This window comes from Podarcis vaucheri (genome assembly GCF_965113315.1).
Source record: "Podarcis vaucheri genome assembly, chromosome: 1".
NCBI lineage: Eukaryota > Metazoa > Chordata > Lepidosauria > Squamata > Lacertidae > Podarcis > Podarcis vaucheri.
Window position 1 is genome coordinate 25,661,797 of NC_138759.1, and position 26,830 is coordinate 25,688,626.

Below are 26,830 nucleotides of genomic sequence, written 5' to 3' on the forward strand. Positions count from 1 at the left end.
AGCAGGAAGCAGCAAGGTTTGGGCAGGGACCACAGGCGTTGTTTCCAGCATCTGACTGCTCCTGAGAGCTCTGTTGAAGAAGGCCAGAGCCAGCTGGTTCTCATCAGTGCCTTCTCTGCGCAGGCTGGAGTTGCAGGTGGAGTCACCCCACTTCCCTCTTCAGGCTGCTGTTAAGCAGGTGAAGCTTGGCCCTTGGCATGCAGTACAGTGGTACCTCGGGTTACATACGCTTCAGGTTACAGACTCCTCTAACCCAGAAATAGTGCTTCAGGTTAAGAACTATGCTTCAGGTTGAGAACAGAAATCGTGCTCCGGCGGCACGGCAGCAGCGGGAGGCCCCATTAGCTAAGGTGGTGCTTCAGGTTAAGAACAGTTTCAGGTTAAGAATGGACCTCCGGTATGAATTAAGTACTTAACCTGAGGTACCACTGTACTCCATCTACTTTTGCCCCAGACTCCATGCACCAGTGGGACGCAGCCTTCGGAAGGCTGCTTACAAGGGAACATGGCCCTTGGGCTGAAAAAGGTTTCCCAGACCTTAAAGGTCAACACCAGGACTTTGAGTTGTGGTACTCTGAGCTCCAAGCTGAAGGCATGGGCTGCTTTTGAAGTTGCATCAAAGTGAAAAGCAATTCCAGTGTCGCCTCAAAGAAGCAAAATTTCTCCCTGTTGCTGGTCAACAGCATTTGATGTCAACCATAGTTTATGCCTTTATTCTGGCCTGCTTGCCTCTGCTACTGCTCCATCCCCGCTCCCCAAATTCATTGACACCACCAGCAGCGTTTGCTGCAGCTTGCTGAAATGTTGCTGAAGTCAGCAACTCTGTGCACTGCATTAGAGAATCCACTTTAGGGAAACGGATGCAGCTGTTCCCTTAGCAGTTTCTCTTACAACCTCTCTTCAGTGTTCTGCAACTGCTATAATGGCAATTCTGCCATGGTGGAAGATAAAGCCCCCCCCCTCCAGTAGCTCAGTCTGCAATGCAGTTACGCCAAAGGCAGGAAATTGTTCCGGGGACTTGTTCTGTCATCAGCTGTCAAGGTTCAGCCTGATAAGTATGAAATAATGATTAAAAAAGAGGAAAGCACACCTTTGATTCTGTATCAAGTACCTTTAATCTCACCGATAAATAACCACAAGGAGCTTCCAGAAATCTGGAATGTGGGGGAATGGCTTCTAGGTAAGCTAGCATGACTAGAATACTAGCATCTGTCTTGTAAAGTGCTGTCTGTTAAGCCCTTGCCTAAACACTTAAGGGCTGTGTTGATTTAGTGATGAAGACTGCAGTCCTAACCCCACATACCTTGAGGTAAGCCTGATGGAAATCAGTAGCACTTCTGAGTAGCCATGGTCAGTAAGTAACAGTAAGAGCTGTTCAACAGTGGAATGATCTCCCTTGGAAGGTTGTGGATTCTCCTTTCTAGGATGTTTTTAAGCAGAGGTTGGCTGGATGGCCATCTGTCATGGATGCTTTAGTTGAGATTCCTGCATTGCAGGGGGTTGGGCTAGATGACTCTTGGGGTCACTATGGATCAGGGTTGTGCAGTAAGGCGATATGGTAGCAGTCTTTTTGTTTTCTGTTGGAATGTGCCATTGCTCACTTTCTTAATCTCCACATTTGAATAAATTTCTATTCCTGGACCTTTGGTGGACGCCTCATCTGGTTTGGCAAGCCATTCTTTCTTTACGTCTTAGAACAGCAAGGTCCTGTTCAGATGCTCTAAAATACTCTATTTGCTTCTTGGGTTCGCCATGCTAGCAGGCACTGTTGCCCCAGTGTCAATTTACAGGAACACAGTGAGCAATAAATATGCCACCGGGCTCATATGAATTTCCCCTGGGAGGGAGCATCTGTTGGCATGGATGGGCATTACTGTTCTGGCATTGGCTTCCTCTTTATGTCTGGGTCTATCAGGGAGGCCCTGCATAGAATAGCCTCCACCAACCTGGTACTCTCCATATATTTTGGACTACAACTCCCATCAGCCCCAGTTTTTGTGGTCCAAAAACAACTGGAGGGCACCAGGTTAGCAAAGGCTGGCACAGAGCACAACTTGGGCCAGAAGACAGCAAACCATAGGCTATGGTCAAGCCAGTAGTTTCCTTCAATGGGTTGACTTCAGTGGATATTCACAAAAGTCATACTGGTTTGTTCCAGTGTGCATAAGATACATCAGGCACCCCCAAACTCGGCCCTCCAGATGTTTTGGGACTACAATTCCAACCATCCCTAGCTATCAGGACCAGTGGTCATGGATGATGGGAATTGTAGTCCCAAAACATGTGGACGGCTGAGCTTGGAGATGCCTGAAATACATTGATCACAACCCCTAAATTAGGCTCCTTGTGAGAAATTCTTGACTCTGGAGAAGTGAACAGAAGGAGCGTCTCCACCCCCATCATTCTGCCCGGACACTGAGGTCCAGTGCCGAGGGCCTTCTGGTGGTTCCCTCCCTGCAAGAAGGGAACCAGGCAGAGGCCCTTCTCGGTAGTGGCACCCGCTCTGTGGAACGCCCTCCCACCAGATGTCAAAGAGAAAAACAACTACCAGACTTTTAGAAGACATCTGAAGGCAGTCCTGTTTAGTTTAGCTTTTAATGCTTAATAGACTATTGTATTTTAATATTCTGTTGGAAGCCGCCCAGAGTGGCTGGGGAAACACAGCCAGATGGGCGGGGTATAAATTATTATTATTAAAGTTGAAAGGTGTGTGTGTTGTGGGGATGGGGGGAACAGAGGGGAACCCACTCCTTTGAGTAATTAATTGCCTTTTTTAAAAACTGTCAGATCTGAGCCATAGGCAGCTGTGAGGTTAGAGTCAGGAGCTGAGAGCAAGGAGTTGGTGGGGCAGAGCCTGAAAACAAGCTAAGAGCTACCCCTCATCAACAATGAGGCTCCAACTTGATCCCCTTATATTCACCACACATGGCAGCTATGCACAGAGCCAGGAGCTCCTGTTGTTTTTTACCCTGGCAGTCCCAGCTGTTGTCTAAGGGCAAGGGTAGCCAACTCCCATCCAGCCTGACCACTGACCATGGTGGCCGGGACTCCTGGCCCTTGTGGTCCTACAATATCTGGAAAGCATTGTGTTGGCTACCACTGACTAAGCAGGGCTTCACATGGCTACTCTGCTGCTGTTCTTTCTTTTTCCCAGAGAAAAAGAAGCTAGGTTAATGAGGAACAATTCTGCTGAATCCTGTGTCACAACTGCAGATCACGTATATGGAAGCCACTGCTGAAGTGGCATGCGGCAGGTTCAATTTGTCAACATAAAGCAAATTGAGCAAGAAAAGAAAAGAAAAGTGCATTGCCCTGCATGTTGTCATTCTATGCCCTGTGAATTGAAGAGCAAGTAGCTAGCCCTAACTGACTGACAGTAAAGATTTCAATAGATTAGTACCTTTCGGTGTTTATTAATGTAGCAAACCACCTTTTTCTTCGCTATCAACAATTGAGCATTTCAAAGAAAAGAATTCCTGGATATATTTTGCATGCCTCATCTGGTGAGTAGGATGAAAGCAGCAGGCAGAGTGTGGGTTACCACAGCTCTGCACTGATCCATAATTGTAGACTCATAACAAAGGAAATTTGGAAGAGGTTAGGTCTTGTTAGGAGCTGCTCCTATGGAAGGTTAAAACTGGAGTTCACGTCACCTTCAGATTAAATTAGGTACCTAAAAGGATGACAGAAATTGAATTAGAGCTGGACTGACATTTAGACCATCTGGTCCTCTTCCAATTCTATGACACCTCTCACCCATTCCCCTCAGATAATACGTAACGGATACATTTTTAGTGCCCAATTTTCATAATATAGCTGTTAACTTGTCAGAGGTATATCATCTTTATATGTAAACATTCATATTCCTATGAAATCACCGCAGCCCACAGATAATGGAAAGATAGCTTGCAAGGTTGCTGATGTCTGCTGCTCAGAAGTAAGTCCCACTGTATTTAGTGGGGCATACTACAAGTGTGCAAAGCCTTCCAACTCTATAATTCTATTATTGTATGACTATCTTTGAACTTATTTTGGTGCTGAAAATATTAAATGCAGCTTTTATTATTCAACGTTACAGTAAATGATCTCCCCCTTCCTTTGGATGAAGTAGTAAGGTGTTGTTCCACTTACATGCACCCCCTACTTATTTGAATGATGGAATGAAGTGAAGACTTATTCTTTTGGTACAGCTTATTCTTTTCTACAAATGTTGCTGCTTGTAACTCTTGAAGAGGACTGTGGTGTAAATCAGGGATGGGGAACCTTTGACTCTCCAGATGTTCCTGGAATACAGCTCTCCTCTTTCAGGACCATTGGCCAAGCTGCCTGGGGCTGATGGGAGCTGGAGTCCAGCAATGTCTGGAGGACAACAAGTTCTCGATTCCTGGTGTAAAGTGATTTCTGCATGTGGGCATGGAAGCTGCAGTTGTGCCACTAGGATATACTACTAGAATTCGGGATTTTGAAATAATATTTATTACGTAAGTATCCAGCCAACACATACCATCAGTGAAAGGATTTATGCTAGCACAGCTTAACTTTTCTTCACTCTCCTCCCCCTGCGCCTTCCCCAAATCTGCTCTGGCATATTAGGAGAACCTCTTGTACAGATTTAGGGGGCATGTGCAGGGAGGAGAGGAGGAGAAACTTCCATTGCAAATGTTTAAATGCTTGTGCTGACAGGACACATTAGTTGGTCACTACCCAACATAAGGACGTGGGTGGCGCTGTGGGTTAAATCACAGAGCCTAGGACTTGCCGATCGGAAGGTTGGCGGTTCAAATCCCCATGACGGGGTGAGCTCCCATTGCTTGGTCCCTGCTCCTGCCAACCTAGCAGTTCGAAAGCACATCAGAGTGCAAGCAGATAAATAGGTACCGCTCCAGCGGGAAGATAAACGGCGTTTCTGTGTGCTGCTCTGGTTCGCCAGAAGCAGCTTAGTCATGCTGGCCACATGACCTGGAAGCTGTATGCCAGCTCCCTTGGCCAATAAAGCGAGATGAGCGCCGCAACCCCAGAGTTGGCCATGACTGGACCTAATGGTCAGGGGTCCCTTTTAACCTTTACCTTTACTTTTACCCAACATCTTATCCTTATATGAAGTTTCCAGATGTTGCCAATCCACAGATCCAGAACTGCTCTTCTTCCGTAATGGTGTAGCTTTCAGATGCTCTCTGACCATTCACTGACTCCAGCATTTAGTGGTCTTTAATTGATGCAGACATTGCAGTTTCTGTGGTAGTGTCTTTAGTACCATCTTGTATGTGTGTGTGAAGTACATTTTTAAATGTGATTGCTTTTATGACTGCATTATTTTACCTTCTTTATTATTCATCGCCTTGGGTGACTTTGTGCTGAGAATCCATTCGTAAATATTAAAACTAGAATGAGCTAGACGTATAAAGAAGCAAATGCTGACATTTAAGGCAGCTTGTTAATAGTTCCTTAATGTTTCTATACTGTGCCCTCTCCAAACAAACAGGAACATACCTTTCCCAAATGGCACCATCTCGTGGGGGAAAGGGCTGTGTCACAACACTGGCAAGTCCCCTATGAGGCACAAGGATCTGCCAATTTAATGTGCATGTTGCATAAACTGAGATTTGTCATTGCTTTTAATGAGAGAGATTAAAACCTCTTTCGTGACAAGTTAACAAACAGGCACAAGAAAACGTGTCATGCTAGGGAAAGCAGACTCTGAAGATGCCTCTTGAAGAAGTCATGCTCTAGACAGATACTTATTTCAGAGGTTGAATGTAGGTTGGAAGCAGGCATACTATTTGTGGTAGCCCTTTTCAGATGTTTTGATTCAGGGATGAGGAATTGGCTTCGGCTGGTGGATGTAGGAAGGGCCATTGTAGCATATCTGCTTGGCATGCATGCAGGTTCAATCTCTAGTATCTCTAGCAGTATTTGAAATTAGCCAGGCGCTAGGGGCATTTTGCACCTGGCTTTCAACCACTTGTGACCAGGTGAAGATGCCTGGGCACCAGGCTGGCACGTGACATCTCCACCATCCAGAGGTGCGTGCCTGGGGATCATTGGATCTGGACTGGTTTCACACACTGATACTCCATCCTGTAGAATTCTGTCAGTTATATTTTATCTGTACAATCAGAATGCAGTCACCGTTAAGAAAAAGAGGTCAGAATAGGCCAATATATATGTGGACTGTCCCTGGATCAAGTGACTTTTCTTCTTTAAGTTTTCAAAGCTCTTAACCTAGCTCAGGGTTGTCATCTGAACTAGCCAGATGTTTAACTAAGAATCAATCACAGTCAGTCCATCGTTTGAAGATAAGTCATTAGAGCCGTCTTGCCCCAAACTGACAACTAGACATTCCATTTTCGTGACTGTAACCTTCCTTTAAGGAGCCAGTTGGCACCTAGCTTATATATCTGAGTTTCTGACACTTATCTGACATATATATCTGACATTTAGTTGGGGCTGGGAGAGAACCCAGCCTGAAACCCTGGAAAGCCACTTTTGCTCAGTGTAGACCAGGCATGGCCAAACTTGGCCCTCCAGATGTTTTGGGACTACAATTCCCATCATCCCTGACCACTGGTCCTGTTAGCTAGGGATGATGGGAGTTGTAGTCCCAAAACAGCTGGAGGGCCAAGTTTGGCCATGCCTGGTGTAGACAGTTCTGTGCTAGAGGGTCTAACTTGGTCAGCTTCCTAACTTTCCTGGTGGCAGCCATGTTTTTTTCTGTTTCTGTTCAGTTCCTCCCCAAAGCTATGGAAAGTCATCATCACTCCTGGGTCCAAGTTGCTGTACGTGCAGCCAGAGCAAAGCATGGCAGCAAGTAGCCCCATGCAGCTGAGGGTTCAAAAGAAAGTTCAAAAGAAATAATTATATTTTAAGGGAAAAGAGGCGTTGCTGCAGCCTCACAAGCCTCAGGACAATCCCTCCTCCAATTTGTTCAGCTATTCTATTTACCATTTAGGCCCACACTTTGACTAGAGCTGACTAAAAATGGTGTGTTCATATTTGAAACTCTCGCTAGCATCAGTGTAGGTGTAGTGCTCAAAATGTCAATTTTTGCTGATGCTGGTAGCTAGATTGTACCCAAAATTATCAAATGCCAGTGAAGTAGATTGCTATTAGGATCAGGTTATGGGAATAGCTTAGTAAATTTATTGAGGCTTTTAATCATTTTTCAGAGTTTAACAGCCTTTGTGAATGGATTGCATTTTGCATTATTTATTGTGCACTGAAAGGTTTCAGGATCTTTCCACCTCGCTTCCTATAAACTTGGTGATTGATATCTTTAAGTTCTGCATTTATACCCCACTTCTTCTTGAAGGAGCATGAAGTCCCCCCCCTCATTTTATCCTCAAAACAGCCTTGTGAGGCACTTTGGGCTGTGAGACTGTGACTGGCTCAAGGTCACCCTGTCAGCTTCATGGCTAAGTGAGGATTTGAACCCTGGTCTCCTGCATTTTCTACAGCATTCTAACCACTACACCCACCCCACACACCCTAGAGATTTGACAATAAAATGTGCTTGGTTAGAAGGTGCAAAGGGCAATGGGGAGCTGACATGATGATGTCCTCCAAAAGTTTTAGACTATCTTCTCTGACCAAGCTGGCTGGGGCTAATGTAACTGGCTTGAGAGCAGTACATGTGAAAAGGATCTAGGAGTCTTGGTTGACCACAAACTTGACATGAGCCAACAGTGTGACGCAGCAGCTAAAAAAGCCAATGCAATTCTGGGCTGCATCAATAGGAGTATAGCATCTAGATCAAGGGAAGTAATAGTGCCACTGTATTCTGCTCTGGTCAGACCTCACCTGGAGTACTGTGTCCAGTTCTGGGCACCACAATTCAAGAAGGACACTGACAAACTGGAACGTGTCCAGAGGAGGGCAACCAAAATGGTCAAAGGCCTGGAAACGATGCCTTATGAGGAACGGCTAAGGGAGCTGGGCATGTTTAGCCTGGAGAAGAGGAGGTTAAGGGGTGATATGATAGCCATGTTCAAATATATAAAATTTGTCACATAGAGGAGGGAGAAAGGTTGTTTTCTGCTGCTCCAGAGAAGCGGACACGGAGCAATGGATCCAAACTACAAGAAAGAAGATTCCACCTAAACATTAGGAGGAACTTCCTGAAAGTAAGAGCTGTTCGACAGTGGAATTTGCTGCCAAGGAGTGTGGTGGAGTCTCCTACTTTGGAGGTCTTTAAGCAGCGGCTTGACAACCATATGTCAGGAGTGCTCTGATGGCGTTTCCTGCTTGGCAGGGGGTTGGACTCGATGGCCCTTGTGGTCTCTTCCAACTCTATGATTCTATGATTCTATGATTCTATGATTCTAACTTGTAACACTACCCTGGGCACTGTTGGGCTAGGGCACATAACATACAATATTTGTTATGATAGTTCATCCAAACTTGAGGTGAATAGGAATGTATTTTTAAAGGAGACAGGACTGTATAAATAGAATACCTGACCACACTGCTCCTTTTATAAGATGCAAAGGCAAAAATAACCCCTTTGCTTTCCTGGGAGGCACTAAGGCAGGTTCTCTGAAAGATGATGTCACACTTCAGGGAATTCTAATACACCATTTATCGGAAACATTGTCTAACATGTGCAGATTAACCTTTGACTTCTGACACCATTTCTCTCAAAGGCTTGAAATAATATGATCCTTCTGGAGACTGTGCAATTTATAAATGATCAAACACAGTTACTAATGACTTCAGGTCGGCGCCTCGATCCCGACATAACTGATGTGAATGAGAACACCTGTGAGTGTTCTTGAGGTAACCCATCTCCCATTGAAGTGAATGGCACCACTCCTGTTCGCCAAGAGATTGGTTCTGCACCCTTCGTTCCTGTTGCATCAGCCTATGTACAGGGTGTTCAAAAAGTCACTCTACACTATACTGTAAGTAAATGTCCATAGGTGTAGTTACCTTTTGAACACACTGTACATCTTTATGCATTGTTTTGAAAATCAGAAAAATAGGCAGAGGTAACATTTGCAGGATGCTAGGCTTTATACATCTAAACTGAGTAATTATTTAGTTCTCCCGCTTACCGATTGAGAAATAATAATAATGGGTGTAATTCAACTATGTCTTCCTCATAGTAGCCTCACTGAAATTAATGAACCTGACTAAGTTAGAGCCATTAAGTTCAACGGCTCTACTCTGAGGAAAACTTTGTTAAAATATTAATACAAATACAGAAAGACTATTGCATGTGTTATCGCAGCAATTCTTATAACACTTCTGCAAGGTACCGTATTTTTTGCCCCATAGGACGCACTTTTTCCCCTCCAAAAATGAAGGGGAAATGTGTGTGCGTCCTATGGGGCGAATGCAGGCTTTCGCTGAAGCCTGGAGAGCGAGAGGCATCAGTGCGCACCAACCCCTCTCGCTCTCCAGGCTTCAGGAAGCTATCCACAAGCCTTGCAAGCCCGGCGGGAGTTCCTGTGGGCTCACAAGGCTTGCGGGCAGCAGCCTGCAGCCCCGGCGAGTGTCCGCAAGCCTTGTGTGCCCGGCAGGAGGTCCCGCCGGGCGCGCGAGGCTTGGGGCGGCAGCCTGCAGCCCGAAGCATGCGGAGCCCTCCGGAGGGTGCCCCATGCTTCGGGCAGGTGTGCGCAAGGCTTGGGGCGGCAGCCGCGGCGGGGGGGAAATAATTTTTTAAAATTCATTCCCCCCCCCAAAATGAGGTGCGTCCTATGGGCCGGTGCGCCCTATAGGACGAAAAATACGGTAGGTAAGTATTTTAGCTTTGAGGGTTGAGAGAATAGCTGCTTGCCTGAGGCTTTAGTGCGTTTAGGACAGATACATGAACTAATTCACCGCTCCCTCACTTCCCGCCATTAAACTACAAGGGTGGAACAAGAGTTGCTTAGGAAGTTTTGGCCCCAGATCTCTTATTCCAAGCCTCTGATAGTAAACTTATTATGGCCCTCCTGGCCCTCTGCATCATTATTCTGCTAAATATTAATGAGTTAATAATCTCATAATCTGTGTGAAAGACAATGTGACTCATGGTATCTATATCCCTACCACCTTCCAAGCAGGGCTGACCCTTATTTTAACCATCTACCTGTATAATTGAGCTTGCTAATGCCAGGATGTTTGTGTTATTGTTAACCATGGGTAGGCAAACTAAGGCCCTGGGGGCCGGATCCGGCCCAATCACCTTTTCAATCCGCCTGATGGTCTGGGAATCAGTGTGTTTTTACATGAGTAGAATTTGTCCTTTTATTTAAAATGCATCTCTGGGTTATTTGTGGGGCATAGGAATTCATTCACCCCCCCAAAAAAGCACAATAGTCCGCCCCCCACCAGGTCTGAGGGACAGTGGACTGGCCCCCTGCTGAAAAAGTTTGCTGACCCCTGTTAACACTTGTGAACAGTCACTGTAATAGCACACTGCATTCTTATACTTGTCTACTCAGATGTAAGTCTCATTTAGTTCAATAGGGCTTACTCTTAGGTAAGTGTGTACAGGATTGCAGCCTTAAATTTGATCATATTAGTCACAGGGCATTTTTTTTTCCTTAGCATTTCATTCCCCTCTGACCTTGCTTCTTGTGACCCCCAACCCCCCGCCATGTGCATGTATTTGCCTGCTAACTTGGAACAACGCTTTGTACATCTGATGAAATGAGCCTCAAAAAACTTATGCCGCTATATTCTGTTTTAAGGGACGGCCTCATCAGTAGCAGAGTCGTGATCTAAGATCAGCATTCCAGTTTAGGCAATCACAGCAAGGCAAGGGCAAGGTCTAGGATGCAGTTCAGAACCTTGGATAGCTCCATGTGTGTCAAGGGGACAGAAAGGGATGGGAATGCTTGATGTCAAGATCTGGTGTTGTAGGAATATAGAACAGCAAGTCTTCTTAAGTTCATAAAAAGCATAATAAAAATTCATGCCAAGTTCCACTTTTAAAAACAGCAGTTACTGGGCAAAAGTCTAGGATCATTGTTACAGAGTTTTCATCCATACAGTTAACGGACAAGTAACACCAGGGCTGGCCCTATAATTAGGCAGAGTGAGGCAGACACCTCAGGCAGCTGATTTTGGTTGTCATGAAAAGACAGCAAGTTATTATTTGTAGACTTCAGTTAGTAGGCAGGGTATAAATGCTCCCAAACACACACACATAAACAAATAAACTACCATATTTTTCCTCTGAACAAGACTAGGTTTTTTAACCAAAAAATTACCGTATTTTTCGTTCTATAACACGCACCCGACCATAACACGCCCGTAGTTTTTAGAGGAGGAAAATCCGTAGGCATGCCACCCGTAGGCATTCCCTCCATAACACGCACAGATGTTTCCCCTTAATTTTTAGGAGGAAAAAAGTGAGTGTTATGGTGCAAAAAATACGGTAGGTTTAAAATTGGGGCTCGTCATACACGGGTAGTGCTGAGGGGTGATTTCTTAATTTGGAATCCCCCAAAATACATGGGGGCGTCTTATACACGGAAAAATCATGGAAATCATTACTGTATTCTTTGTGCCAGGGAGCAGGAGATATGCCTGTGGGATTTTCTGCTTCGGGTACCAGAATGGCTTGACCAGTTTGAGGTATTATAGATTGTAATCAACCCATTGAAACTAATGGAGCCAAATTAGTAATGTCCATTAATTTTAATGGGTCTGCTCTGAATAGGACTAATATTGGACAAGTGCTTTGTGCCTTGACTTTGTTGTGGGAGACAGTGGTGCCATTTGTTTCTCCGTTTCAGGTTGCACAATATCCTGGTTATAATAATTTTATTTATTTGCTTGTTTAAAAAACTTATATACCACTTTTCATTTATGAATCCCAAAAATGGTTCACTGTAGGCATAAAAGCCATTAAAACAAATATCAACAATGACAACATCCAGGCCAGAACACGAAATTCCAGCAACTGCAGCAGCCAGGATTCATTATCAACAGCAAGGAAATTCCAAGGTAAACAGAAAGATCTTTAAATCTGTGAAAACATCCCATTGTTGGTGCTTGCTTGATATCCATAGGGAGCTCAATCCATGAATGGGTGCTGCAGCAGATAGGGTCCCCTCTGAATCCGAGCCAGTTGAATTACTGCTAGGTCGCAATGCAGTCAGGAGGGCCTCAGAACTGTAAATCTAAAAGAAAACCAAAACTCTTGTTATCAAGAAGAGAATTCAACATCCTGATTTACTTTTTTTGTTTTGTTTTAGTGACTGTTCCAGCAGCTGTTCCCTTGGCGTGTGAACCTGAGAGCAATAAAGCCAAGGCACACAATCCGGGGCCACGACTCTCTATTTCCTCCCCCCGGACAACTGTGATCGCCAGCATGGAAGCCCCATCACAGGGTTTGCAGACGGTCATGAAGTGGAAAACGGTGGTGGCCATCTTCTTTGTGGTTGTGGCCTACCTGGTCACCGGGGGACTTGTGTTTCGTGCCCTGGAGCAGCCAGAAGAAAGCAGGCAGAAGGACAGAACAGCCAACGACAAGGCAGATTTCCTTCTGGAGAACAAATGCGTATCTCAACAGGAGTTGGAGGAATTGATTAAGGTGAGAAAACTAGAAGGGACATACTAATGAAACTCAGTGACACTGCGGTCTAGATTTGAAGCTATGGGAAATGATGGTTCACCGCTATGTAAATGAACCATGGCAAGCATTGGGCTTGGGTGCTCCTCATCCCCATTTTCTTTAGTTTTATGACCACCTGCCTTTGGTTTTAAGTGAAGTGCAGCTTTCTGTCATGCCTGAAGCAAAAAACTGTGGCTTGTTAAAATTATGGTTAATGAGAATGCGCCATGCTCAAAGTGTGGTTTTACTTGAGGTGTGATCTGAAAGCATCTTTTTGCACAAGTTCTGGAGTGGTTTTCCTGGTGACCTGAAGGGGCTGCAGTGGATCCCTTGGATCTCAGCCACTGTTTCCTAAAATGTATCTGAAGAAGTGTGCATGCACACGAAAGCTTCTATCAAGAACAAACTTAGTTGGTCTCTAAGGTGCTACTGGACTATATCTATATCTATATCTATATATCTATATATATATATATATATATATACCTACCTGAATCTAAAATGTACAGGAAGTTGAGAAGAAAAGATCTGAAGAGATGTTTCCACTCAGAATGTTTCCAAGTTCAGGCAGAAGCAGGTCTGGCATGTATAGTCCACAAACCCCAGTTTTTATTTTATTACATTAATATGCCAACTTTTTTCCTCCAAGGAGTTCAAGATAGTATACATGGCTCCCCACCCCCATTTTTATCTTCACAACAATCTGTCAGGTAGGTTAGGCTGAGAGACGGTGACAGGCCCAAAGTCACCCAGTGAGCTTCATGGCTGAGTGGGGATTCGAACCCTGGTAACCCAAGTCATAGTCTAACACTCTGAGCACTGTACCATACTCGCTCTCTGAATGTACTGTTGTAACAAGGCAGTAATATATTGCTCATTGACCTTTTAGAAGAGCGCTCTCTCACTCTCTCTCATACACACACACACACACACACCCCCCTTTCCCAGCAGCCCTTCCCAGATGTAGTGTCCACAAAGATCACCCCTCCACCACACAGCAAGTGCACTTGAAACAACCTTTCCCCCCAAGCCTAATTGTGGCTCAGGCAGCTGATTTCATTGGGGTGGTCTAGCACATAAGGAAGTGGAGTTATATTCCCCCAGTGGTGAGCCTGTTAGGGCAGGGAGGCCAACAGTAGGTGGCGCCAGAGATGATAACAGACAGAGCCAACTAGTTCATGTTTTGACGCCATCCTCCTCCTTGTTGAGTTCCACAAAGGCAACAGTGAGACCAAGGAGAAGGAAGCTTACAGGCCATGGTACCTTCTGGATTGGTTGTAAGTAAGAAGGGAGCCAGGGCCTGGCTGGGAGCAGGTTGAGGTTGGTGGTGCAGTGCTTCATTTGCCCGAAGGAACCAGCTTCTACTGCCTTTCCCTCCCCAGCTTCAGCCCTCCCCTTATATTCATGCCAAGTGACGTGTGGGGGGAAGAGGCAAGGAGAGGAGTCCTCCATGGGTCTCATCTGGCCCCAGACTGACGACTCACAGGCCCATCCTTGCTTTAGGGAACACATGGGATTAGAAAGAAGAAATGCAAAATACATGGCCTTTAGTGCTGTGGCAGCTACACTTTGGAATTCCTTAGACAGGAATTAGTCTCTGCTGTCTTTTTTGTCTACTGAAGACCTTCCTCTTCCAATAAGCCTTTTATGCAGAGATCTTGCCTAGCTTGCATCTGTATTGACATTGCTTTTAGCCGTTTTGTTGATTGTGTGTTTGGGAGGAAGGCCAGCATATGAACCTGGAAAACAATGACATCCAGTTTTGACTCTGTTTTTATTAGTAGGAGGAATTCAGCACCACCCAGTGGCGTAGCGTGGGTTGTCAGCACCCAGGGCAAGGCAAGTAATTTGCGCCCCCTAACCCAGTAGGGGCAGAGAGCTGCGAGTGCGAGTGCGAGTGCGACCCCCAGATGTTGTGTCCAGTGCGGCCGGCCCCCCCTGCACCCCTCACGCTACGCCACTGGCACCACCTCCATGGTCTCTAACTACTCACGGTTAAGGAAGAATGTTATTGGGTTAGGAAGGGAAGGGACCCCCCAGCCAGATGTTTTGCAAGCCAGCAAAGGTGGGGCAGGTTGTTGGAGACAGCAGCTGAACAGCTGATCGGCTGAGCATCCATGGCCAGATCCACTTGGCTGAGGAAGAGCATGCTAGAACTGGCAAGCGCACAGATTAAAGCGCAACACCAATAAAGTGTGAAGTTGTACTTAAACCAATAAACCTCTTGGCAGTACATGTTGGCTGTCTTGCAAGCCGGCAGGTTTGAAGCCAAAGAGAGCAGGAAATGGGTTGACAGGATGGCCAGCTATTAATAAAATCCCAAGCAAAAAAACCACACTTCTGCCATATATAAGCTTTGGAGCAGCTGTCCTATCAACTTTGTATGTGGCTTCATTTGCAAGGATCCTGAAACAGCGTGCATTCTTGCATCAGAAGTCAGCCTTTAAGGTGACTTCAAACAGGGATTTAAAACCCCACACAGAGACCAACCAATGAAAATAGGTGGAGGTTTCCAGTCTAATCCCTCCATCTGAATTCAATGCATGGGGTAGCGATCACAAACTGTTATCACCCGACAGCTGTGTGTTGGTCTGTATGAAATAGATTTCATCTTGCTGCAGGTCTCGGTTGAAAGGTGACTTTATTTCCAGAGCCTTTCTTTGTCAAACTAAGCAGGGGTCCAGAGTATATGAGTGGCCTTGGAGACCTGATTCTTGTCTGTGCAGTTTAATGGGTTTTCTTTCCTGTCAGTAAACGTGGAGCAGGCGGGGGGTGGGAGGAGGCTCTGTTGCTGCTCATGCTGTTTGTGTTGTGTGTGGGGGAAACAAAGGACTTGGTATTGTTGCTTTTAATGTGGCGCTTTCATTCATAGCGATATTTCTTTTTACAAACATCAAGGAACTGGCTGCAGGACTGCTCATTCTTGATAGCGTGCTTGATCAAAACAAGGGCTTGTTAATTAGAAATTAGAGGGGCTTTTAGTTGAATTTCAAAGAAAATGAAGATTTTGGAAATTCACTGACCTCTTTTGCATGTTGCAGTATGCATGCTTTATCCTGCATGAGCAGATTATGTTTGTTTTACTTCTCCCTACTAGCATGTGGACTATGATCTCTGGTTCAGGCTACATTCATACAAAACATTTAAAGCACTATGGCTTCCCCACTCCCAAAAAATTATGGGAGCTGTATTTACGTAGTGCTGAGAGTTATTAGGAGGCTCCCATTCCCCTCACAGGACTTCAGTTCCCAAAAAACCCTGTGAAGGGGGATTGTTACAACACTCTAGGAACTTTAGCTCTTTTAATTGTAAGACACCTTTGTACAAATAAAATAAACTTTGAGGTAAGGTAGGCTATGGATGGGTTCAGTGCCCCACTATGCACTTATTTATTATATTTTTACCCCACCTTTCCTCCAAGGAGCTCAAGGTAGCACACAGGGCTCTCTTCTTCCCCATTTTATCACACAACAGTGTGTCATAGTAGTGGATGGAGGCTTGCACTTGGACCAGAGGGACCTGGGTTTATGTCTCTGCTCAACTATGAAGCTCACTGGACGACCTTGTGCTAATCATTGCCTCTCAGCCTAACTTAACCTGACTGTAGTGAAAGGAATGATTTAGTTTCATCATCATTTTTAATTTGTATACTGTCTTTCTATCTTACAATACTTAAGGTGGTTTATAAGCTGAAGAAACAAATAATGTACATCTTATAACAATCGAATGCAATACAAAAATGTGATCATAAAACCTAACTTTAAAATAAGCAACCTACATCAAAAAAGTAACATTCAACAATCATTAAAGGTAAAGGTAAAGGTACCCCTGCCCGAACGGGCCAGTCTTGACAGACTCTGGGGTTTGTGCGCCCATCTCACATCTATTGGCCGGGGGCCAGCGCTGTCCGGAGACACTTCCGGGTCACGTGGCCAGCGTGACAAAGCTGCATCTGGCGAGCCAGCGCAGCACACGGAACGCCGTTTACCTTCCCGCTGGTAAGCGGTACCTATTTATCTACTTGCACCCGGGGGTGCTTTCGAACTGCTAGGTTGGCAGGCGCTGGGACCGAACGACGGGAGCGCACCCCGCCGCGGGGATTCGAACTGCCGACCTTTCGATCGGCAAGCCCTAGGCGCTGAGGCTTTAACCCACAGCGCCACCCGCGTCCCTCAACAATCATTAGAATCGTATAAAAGAATAATATCAGCATATAAAAGTTAAACAGAAATTCACCCTTAACAGTTACGATAAATAATTTCTAAACTATAATCAATAAAACAACGGCAAGCCACAGTACATAAAATAATGCAATAGAAATTGAGAAGCAGAGACTAGAGGTTGGAGTAAGGCAGGTGGAAGAGAGCGTCTCTCCCCTCACGGTTCTTCCTCCAGGCACAGCTTCCTTATGAGGAAGTTTGAGGTGCCATGCCTCACAACTCAGTGAGCACACACGCGCACACACATACGTCTCTAATGCAGTGGTGTTTTTATTACCTTCCCCTCGCTGGATCAGGGCCATTCCAATCCATTCCAGAGTTGTGTAGGAGAGGGGGGAAGACATTCTGCTCTGCCAAAAGTCAGTGGCATGAAACCCGGCAGTTCTGTCCATTCTCAGTGAAATATTTATTCCCTGAAAGGTCAGTTCTGGTTTTGCTTGTGCAAAGTAGGTCATCAAACCATTATGGTTGCCAACTGGCCATTTTTAGAGCATTTTGGGAGTTCCAGAAGCCTGTAGAATACAGTGGTACCTCGGGTTACAGACACTTCAGGTTACAGACTCTGCTAACCCAGAAATAGTACAACTTTACCTCAGGATGAGAACAGAAATCGTGCTCCAGCGGCATGGCAGCAGCAGGAGGACCCATTAGTTAAAGTGGTGCTTCAGGTTAAGAACAGTTTCAGGTTAAGAATGGACCTCCAGAACGAATTAAGTTCTTAACCTGAGGTACCACTGTATATATAAAAAGAGCCAGTTTTGGAGTTGAGCATTAGTGGGCTCCCCATCCTTTTCTTATGCCCCCCCATGCTTGAATCTCTCCCATTTGTGTTTCTCCTTGGGTCAGTCACAGTCTCTCAGCCTAGCCTGCCATAGAGGGTTGTTTTGAGGATAAAATGGGGAGGAGCTCCTTGGAGAAAAGGTAGGCTAGAAATGTAATAAAGAAAGAAATGAAGTTACCTGATAAAATATAAATTGACACCCCTCTTGTGCAAGGGGAAGAGCAAAGCAGAAAAGCCACCTACGGGTTCGTGTTAAACCATTAGCCGTGGGTTTCCATGACCTGCAAATGCTGCTAATGCAGAAGTGGAGTGTGTGTTCCAGGGGTTTGTCACTGATGTTCTGCTGGTGGGTTGTAAGTCCAAACTGCACAACACCTTACTTTAAGTTGACCTCCATCAATTGCACAAACGCAATTGTTCAGAAATAGAGAAAGCAAGAAATATGAGTGGAAATAATGAAAGATGGGGGGAGGGGGAGGGGGAGAGAGAAACCGAGACAGAGAAAGAGAGAAGAGGTGGGAGGGGAGCAATTGAGGAAGAGAAAGGCATAAGACACAGGCTGCATTCACATGTTACTTCATTCCATTTTCATTATGTTTCTCCAGCTGTTTCCACATTAAAAGGTAAAGGGACCCCTGACCATTAGGTCCAGTCGTGACCGACTCTGGGGTTGCGACGCTCATCTCGCTTTATTGGCCGAGGGAGAACCAGAGCAGTGCACGGAAATGCCATTTACCTTCCTGCCGGGGCGGTATCTATTTACCTACTTGCACTTTGACGTGCTTTCGAACTGCTAGGTTGGCAGGTCCAGGGACCGAGCAATGGGAGCTCACCCCGTCGCGGGGATTTGAACCGCCGACCTTCTGATCGGCAAGTCCTAGGCTCTGTGGTTTAACCCACAGCGCCACTATGTTATGGATTATTTCTGGAAATGAGTACTAAGCTTGCACTGTATCCCACTATAGTTCCAGAAGTGGCTTTTATGCCTTCTGAAAGCTCATCTATAATGTGGAACTTAACAGTTAGGGAGATGTCATGAAAATGTGCATGCAGGGAGACACACACACTCACACGCACAAACAATGAAGGTTAAGTGAGAGGTAAGTTCTGGGCCTGCAAAGGCTGGAGACTCTTGCCCCGACCCTTCCCTTTTTCTCCTGAGAAGCAGCTGGGTTTTCTCTCTCCCTTTCGTCATGCATTGTTTCCTCCTGTGCTGTGTGCTGTGGTCGGTCTGCTTTTGCCCAGCCGTGGCGCATTTTTGTTCCTTTTCTCTTCTCTCCTTTAACCTCAGTTGAGGTAATGAATGATCGCGGAGCTAATGAGCGGGCCGGCTTTGTCAGCGTACGAGCCAGGTATTCTAAGCAAGCTTCTCCTCAGGGGAATTCACTTTTGTCCTTAGGCGTTTTGTTGGCTCAAACGGGAATCGTTTCTGAAAAGTAAATTAAATAGGTTTAGCTGTTTATCGTATCAAATGGCTTACGGCCAGCAAGTGCACAGTATTGGAATGGATTTTTGCCGGTAAAGGAAATCTTCTCTTAGGTTTTTTTGCTTAGGTGCTGGGAAATGGGTAAACATATCTCACAGAAGCACATGTTTTAAACATAAACTGCCCCCAAAGTGTTGGTTGTAAGTAAAGAGGTCAGAAGGTCAGAAGGTGAAGGGTGGCTTTTTTTAAAGAGTACTGTTGCTAAAGGGTTAAAGCACTATCCTCTCATACCTCCATGTGGATTTTAAAAAATGATGCTTCCCTACAGCTGGCACAGGATCTTACTGCATTGCAGCAAGTGTTGACCTGCCTGTAAAAAAAGAAATTGTGTGCAGAATGATGGAAAGCCAGTGGAGCATCTTCCTTGGACACGGCTGCCTTAGATGCCTTCAGAGCTGCACATAGCCAAGAACAATTCAAATTAAAGTGAGACTTACTTGCAATGTAATAATAATAATAATAATAATAATAATCATAATAATCATAATAATCATAATATATTTATTTATACCCTGCCCATTTGTCTGGGTTGCCCCAGCCACTCTGGGTGGCATAATAATGATGATGATGGTAATAATAATAATAATAATAATAATAAGAAGAAGAAGTGACAAAACATCAAACATTAAAAACGTCCCTAAACAGGGCTGCCTTCAGATGTCTTCTAAAAGTTATGTAGTTCTTTATCTCCTTGACATCTGGAAGGAGGGCATTCCACAGTGGGGTGCCACTACTGAGAAGGCCCTCTGCCTGGTTCCCTGTAGCTTCACTTCTTGTAGTGAGGGAACCACCAGAAGGCCCTAGGAGCAGGACCTGTTTCTGTTGGATACCTGGTTCGCGACTCTCCCAGTGGCGGTGCCTGGTTCCTTTTATTCTGCAAATGAATGCTCCCATGGAACAGATTCAGTGTGTGGCAGGAACGATTTCAGTCAGCGGAGGCTGCTCCATTAGGGCGAATGGGGCACCCCTCAGCCAGCCCCCACTTGCTTGCCTCCTTACTTACAACCAGAGTACTACTCCCATCAGCCCCAGCCATGGCAGATTACAATTCCAACCTCATTATAAGTCCCAGGGTACAGTCTGAAGGCACACAAGGCCACCATCTTGCTGAAGCTAAGTATGTCCAGGTATGGTCAGTGACTGAGGCTGGGCGGATGACTGCATGGGAACTACATCTTGGGTTCCAGGAGGGAAGCGTGTTGGGTTATAAACATAATAAAATAATTTGCAGTTTAAAAAACAGGACATACTAAGAAGCCAGAATAACAACATAATAGGTCCACTCACACAAGGCTAAAATTCCCTAAGAAACCTGGCCAAAAAAGTCTAAACGGCCTACTGAAGACATCAGAGAAGGGCCCATACTAAGAACTCCCTGCGAATTTGGAAGGTTCATATTAAAAAGCAAACCAAATGAATTTCATCTTTATGCATAAATTATAGCAGTTCTGTAAGCTGAGGGAACGCCAGACCAGTGAGATCAACTGTGCTATAGTGGCAGTACTTTCACACATTAATTCGAGTGGATTGGCCAGTTTATATATAGATCTCTAGTATAAACCAATTAGGAAATGTGGACTTTGGGGGAGTAAGTGGACTGCTTTGTTCAGGGCAAAGCTTCTTATAAATCCTTTGCCTTTATTTGCTTCTCACAGTAACTCTTGGTTTTTAGATTGAGCTGTCTAATGCTAATGTATTCTGCCAGGAGTGTTTGTGCTTTGGTGGGGCCAGTTTGATCCTAGCCTCCCTAATGAAATCGCCAGTGTCTCTTTTCTAAAGTAATTACACCTGAGGCTCTGTGCTGCGCGACACAGGGAGCATGGTGCTGTCATTTGGTCCTTGCGTGGCACAGTAATCACTGCATGGACACACTGCTGATTTCATTGCTGGAAAGCAATTTGTGAAATGAAGGAAATGCAAAAAAAAGTAACAATAGTAACTGAAAAATCAGAGCGTCAACTGACAGCTGTTGGCTCCCAGTATGAGTTTGTGTGGATCACTTGAGCAAAACAGAAAAACCCATGAAATAAATTATATTTCAGAAAGAGCAAATTTTAGGGACGCAGTTCATTATGTTTAAACTATTTCTATAGTACCTTCCATGTAAACACCAAAAGGCGGTGTACAAAAAGGCACTAATATTTATATGCAGAATAAATGAAGTCAACTTTATGCCAAAACAGCCACATCAGGTTCTTATGAACAACTGGTATCCACGTCCAGCAAGGGCTGGAGAGGATAAATAAATAGCAGTTGTCAGAATGCCAATCAGTGTCTGTTTTAATTCAGAGAAGAGGTGATCTGAAAGAGAAGGTACCGCTACCAAAAGGGCTGCCTTGCATTCATAAGAGGTTGGGTAGAGAAAGACCATAGCTTAACAGCGGATGGCATAGTGAAGTTTGCGCGGTGTAAACTGACTGGTGGAGCCAATCTGGCTTTCCTGATGGCGCATTTGCACTTTGCAAACCTCCTCTCCATCTCAGTGTGTTGCAGTGACTCAGCCGGATGGAGGTCAGGTGGGCAAAGCAGCCCCACCACCATCTGCTGCTGGCACAGCCTTTGAACATATTCTACAAATTTGTGTGTGTTCAGCATTAGAGCCTGTTACACATTGACTAAATGTTTGGAAATTATAATCAACGGCACATTTACCATAACAGGATTTCTTGCTAGTTTGCTAGAATTTGGGTAGGGCAATTGGTGCGAGGAGAGAAAACTGTTCTATTATAATTGATAAGACTCACATTTCCCCCCCACATTTCTTACATGAAAAGTGGGACCCCTGCCCCTATTATTTCCACAAATATTTTGCCTCAGTTAAAAGTGGCATCTTACAGGTAAGGTAAAGGTAAAGGACCCCTGGACGGTTGAGTCCAGTCAAAGGCAACTATGGGGTTGCAGCGCTCATCTCGCTTTCAGGCCGAGGGAGCCGGCGTTTGTTCACAGACAGCATGACTAAACCACTTCTAGCGCAATGGAACACTGATGGAAGCCAGAGCACACAGAAACACCCTTTACCTTCCCGCTGCAGCAGTACCTATTTATCTACTTGCATTGGTGGGCTTTTGAACTGCAAGGTTGGCAGGAGCTGAGACGGAGCAACAGGAGCTCACTGCATTGCAGGGATTTGAACCGCTGATCTTCCCATTGACAAGCTCAAGAGGCTCAGTGGTTTAGACCACAGTGCCACCCGCGCTTACATCTTGCATCTTACAGTTGGGATACTCGCTCACCAAAGCAGAATAGGGTTTTTCAAGAGGCTAGATTGTTCTCAGAAGCTATTTTGGACTGAATAATTATTGAATTATAAGTAAGTAAGTGAATCAAAATAGGATGAATTAATTCTCGATTCAGATATTTAAATAACCTAGTATTGTACATGCTGTGAAATGGACAATATCACACTAATCTTGTGCAGTTTAATCATCCATGCCTTTGTAACTTCCTGGTAGACTATGGTAATATATTTTTCTGGGGCTGCCTTTTAGGATTCCTCATAAATTTGCGTAATAATAGAATGTAGAATTCTGCCATCATATTGTACTAGTGATCAATAATCAACACTGGCTTCTTGTTACTTTCTGATGATAGCAATTGAAGCCATGGGCTTTAACTTGTCAAGCCCCAAATGCCTTGGATGAAATATATTTCTCCACCTGGTTTAAGATCACCAAGAGGACTGCATCTTTGCATTCATGTACAGTCTGTTCCTCAGTTACGAAAGTCCCCCAAGTCCAAGCTTCTTGCAGAGGTAATATAAAACTTCTAACATGTCATTTTGGGGTAGATCATTCCTGTGAGGTGCTGTCACTCTCATAGTTTTGTTTCTGTTTGGTTTTATCCTGTCTGTGCTTTTCTTGGTTACTGTTGGCTATTTGGAGTCTTCTCAATTGAAGGCAATTTACAGATAAAATAACTTTTTTTGTCCACCACACATCATACAGACTCATGCTTTCGTTATTTCATTTTATTGAATGTGTTTTTATACTGCCCTCCTATTAAAATTTTCCAGGTTATTTTACAGTAGGCCATAAAACACAATAAGCAAGAGCAATTGGGAAAACAGTAAGTTATGTTACAAGTATGCACTAAAAACAACCACAAAATAAATAAAAAGACACACACCGCAGTTTAACAGAGTTATGATGTCCAGTGAAATTAGCTGGCAAAATTATGTAGGATTGAGATGGGTCATGACCTATTCCTTCCCCCCTCCTCACCAATGGCAGTAACTCAGGCAATTAATTGGCCACCAGGGAATATCACTTTGTGCGATGAATATGCCACCTGACAGCCATTGACCAAGCCTTCTGCGGGCCCGTAGTGCTGTTTACACTTCATTCACTCTTTTAAAGATGTTCTTACAGAGTGTGGCTAGGAGCTAATTTATTTTTCATGAAGAAAATGATTCCAGAGAACAAGATAGGAACTTAAATCATGTCTGTTGCAATGCAGTCTCCCAAAAGCGGGGAAAAGTGGTGATCTACCAAATAATTCAAAAGGGTAGAATGGATTTTGGAATCCATTCATTTGAGCTCTCTGTTGCCTGTTTTTGGCAGGGGTTGTACATGAAGAGAGCTTGTCTTTTTCATCTTCCATGTATGCTCCAAAGCAGGCTTCCTCAGCCTTGGCCCTCCAGATGTTTTTGGCCTACAACTCCCATGATCCCTAGCTAGCAGGACAAGTGGTCAAGGATTATGGGAACTGTAGTCTCAAAACATCTGGAGGGCCAAGGTTGAGGAAGGCTGCTCCAGAGCAAGGGTTACCAAAGTGTCACCAGTGGATGCGCATGCACTTAAAGAGATCTCCCCTGGTACTCACAGGGTCCCTTCCCCCTGCCTTTCCTCCTGGTTTGCAAATGCAGCCATGCACCCAAGAAGGTTGGCAACCCTTTCCCCAGCATGTTCTGGACTTGGGCGGGGTGGAATCCATAAAAAGGGACCAAAGTTTAATGAATGGAGTGCAAATTCCAAAGGTACTTTTCATGTTTTGTTTTGATTCCCTGCCCCCTGCCCCTGAACTATTGGGCCTAAGGTCATTGAGGGAATGGAAGTTCGTGCAGGTAGATGGGAATTGTGGACCCATGCCTAGAGTCATAGTTCAGTGGTAGGGTACATGCTTTGCCTATGTCCCCACTGTGGAAGGATGTGTGGATCCAGAATTGGCCTCCACAGTCATTTATGGACTCAACTGTTAAAACTGTGTTTGTGGAAGACAATCTTACTTGGCTATGAGTGATTTCCAAAGAAGAAGGCATGCTTTTGCACACAAAAGGTTCAATTCCTAGCATCTCTGGGCAGGGCTGGAAAGGACTCCTTTCTGAAATCGTTGAGAACATGTGCTAGTCAGTGTAGAAAATGCTGAGCTAAATGGATCACTGATCTTATTCTGTACATGTTTTCAATCTCAGTGTCTAGGACTATAACTTTATTAAAAAGCTTCTTGATTATCGTAATTCCTCAGCCCCTTTCCATCTTCTCTTAGACCTTCAAGCTGGTGACCTGTTCTGTGTTTGACAGAATATTTATGGATTAGCCAGGAGTCTATTAGCAAGAAAAATGGGCAATTTGGGGTCTCATTTAAACTTACAAATCAGTCACTGTCTGTAATCATAGCCAATTAGGCTCCTTTTGTCATCTTCCTCCATTTAAGTTTCCTCCTAACATTTCTCCTACACAAAATTAGAGAAAGTTCAAAGAAAGTATCTTGCAATCCTGTACACACTTTCTTAGGAGTAAGGGTGCTTCTAAATGGGGATTTAATATTGTAAATGGGTCACTGAGATACCAGAAAAGGGTTGGTTTTCTTGGAGTGGGGATATGAGCTGACATTTTGATGATAACAATATTGTGTGGACACTACAAAAAAACTTGCATGCATGATACTGATTCAACAATAAACATTCATACAGGGCCGTCTTACCCATAGGCGCTAAGGGTGTGGGGCACCCGGGCGCCGGGCTCTCAGGGGCTCCAGGCCAAGAGTCCAGGGCCTGAGAGTTGAGTCAGGGAAGAGCCCGCCCGTTGGTCAGAGCACCATGGCGGACTCTTCTGCTGCCGGCTGCTCTGCGCCGTGAATTCAGGGGTGACTAAGCCAGTGAGACGCTGAGGTGGCTGGTCTGCTCTGCCCTCCTGCGCACCTGGGATTGGGCAACCTGGGGTGTGTGTGCGCCGGGCAGATCTTTGCACCCTGGCGCCGCATATGCTTAAGACAGCCCTGCATCCACATGAAATTACCTAAGTCACGTTTATCTCAGTGTGACTTTTTTCTGTATAGGAGTTAGTTCTCCTTAAAGATAAAGAACACAACCCTCTACAGTGGTGCCTCGGGTTAAGAACTTAATTCGTTCCGGAGGTCTGTTCTTAACCTGAAACTGTTCTTAACCTGAAGCATCGCTTTAGCTAATGGGGCCTCCTGCTGCTGCCGGGCCGCCGGAGCCCGATTTCTGTTCTCATCCTGAAGCAAAGTTCTTAACCTGAAGCACTATTTCTGGGTTAGCGGAGTGTGTAACCTGAAGTGTATGCAACCTGAAGCATATGTAACCTGAGGTACCACTGTATTGTCCTGTGGAAATTTTTTGAAGAGAAATGTGTTAGGGTTCTCTTTTATTCTTCAAGAACCAGCTTTCTGGTGTAGTATCAATTTGAGACTTGCCTCCCTTCCTGGATGTGTTAATATGTTTTCGTTTAAAAAGATTTGTATACCTCCTCCTTGTAATAAAACCTCTAAGTGGCTTACAAGAAACATTTAATTATCACCTAAAACCAGTTGATTTTTCTGGTGTAGCACCCCACTTTTTTTTGTACCACTAGGTTTGTAGCTATTCAGATGCCTTTGTGAGCTTGTTTCTTACATCATGTTTTCTTCACAGAGCCATTTGCACAGTGAGTAATACACACAAAATCTGTTTCAGAAGAATAATTAAAAACAACAACAACAACCCCACAGTACTTTTGTAGAAAAGATCAAATCAGACAACAGATGGGAGCTTCAGGCTGGAAACCCTTCAAACTGTCTATCCCTCGGGACTCCCCCCAGGCCACCCTTGGTATTCAGGGTAGGATTCTTCTCAGGAGCCCCATATGTGGAAGCCCTGCACAAGGACTTCTGCATGTGCAATGCGGCTGCCCCCCTCTGTTTCTCCTGCACACTTTCTGAACCCCCCAATTGACTGTGGTTGGAATGTGACTTTGAACTGTGATAATGCCTCTTGCTTGGGAAATGGAAAGATGGGGGTAGGGTTACAGAAACCTCTGATGCCTGGAATGTAGCCTTTCATGCAAAAGCAAAGGCCACATCCATGGCTCTACGCGGGACGCGGGTGGCACTTTGGGTTAAACCACAGAGCCTAGGACTCACCGATCAGAAGGTTGGCCGTTCAAATCCCCATGACGGGGTGAGCTCCTGTTGCTCAGTCCCAGCTCCTGCCAACCTAGCAGTTCGAAAGCACGTCAAAGTGCAAGTAGATAAATAGGTACCGCTCCAGTGGGAAGGTAAAGGGTGTTTCCGTGTGCTACTCTGGTTTGCCAGAAGTGGCTTAGCCATGCTGGCCACATGACCCAGAAGCTGTACGCCGGCTCCCTCGGCCAATAAAGCGAGAAGAGTGCCGCAACCCCAGAGTCGGCCACGACTGGACCTAATGGTCAAGGGTCCCTTTACCTTTACCTTTTATGGCTCCACACACTCTTGTCTTTGACTCCACCCACCCCGGGAAGGTTGTGCATGAGAAAATGCAGCCCGTGGGCTGAAAAAGGTTCCCTGTTCAACAAGTGCACACTGGTCCGTTTGGTTGTAAAGCT

At 45.1% G+C, this 26,830-nt stretch overlaps 1 protein-coding gene across 2 annotated transcripts in view; it reads left to right on the forward strand.

The window, feature by feature from the left end:
* The window catches only part of KCNK10 (potassium two pore domain channel subfamily K member 10), an 88,667-nt gene that overhangs the window by 23,884 nt on the left and 37,953 nt on the right, over window positions 1-26,830 (forward strand). For both annotated transcript variants that reach the window (XM_082233313.1, XM_082233312.1), the window contains one exon: window positions 12,186-12,523. In XM_082233313.1, coding sequence (XP_082089439.1) covers window positions 12,186-12,523 — 338 coding nt within the window. The remainder of the gene's footprint in view (window positions 1-12,185; window positions 12,524-26,830) is intronic.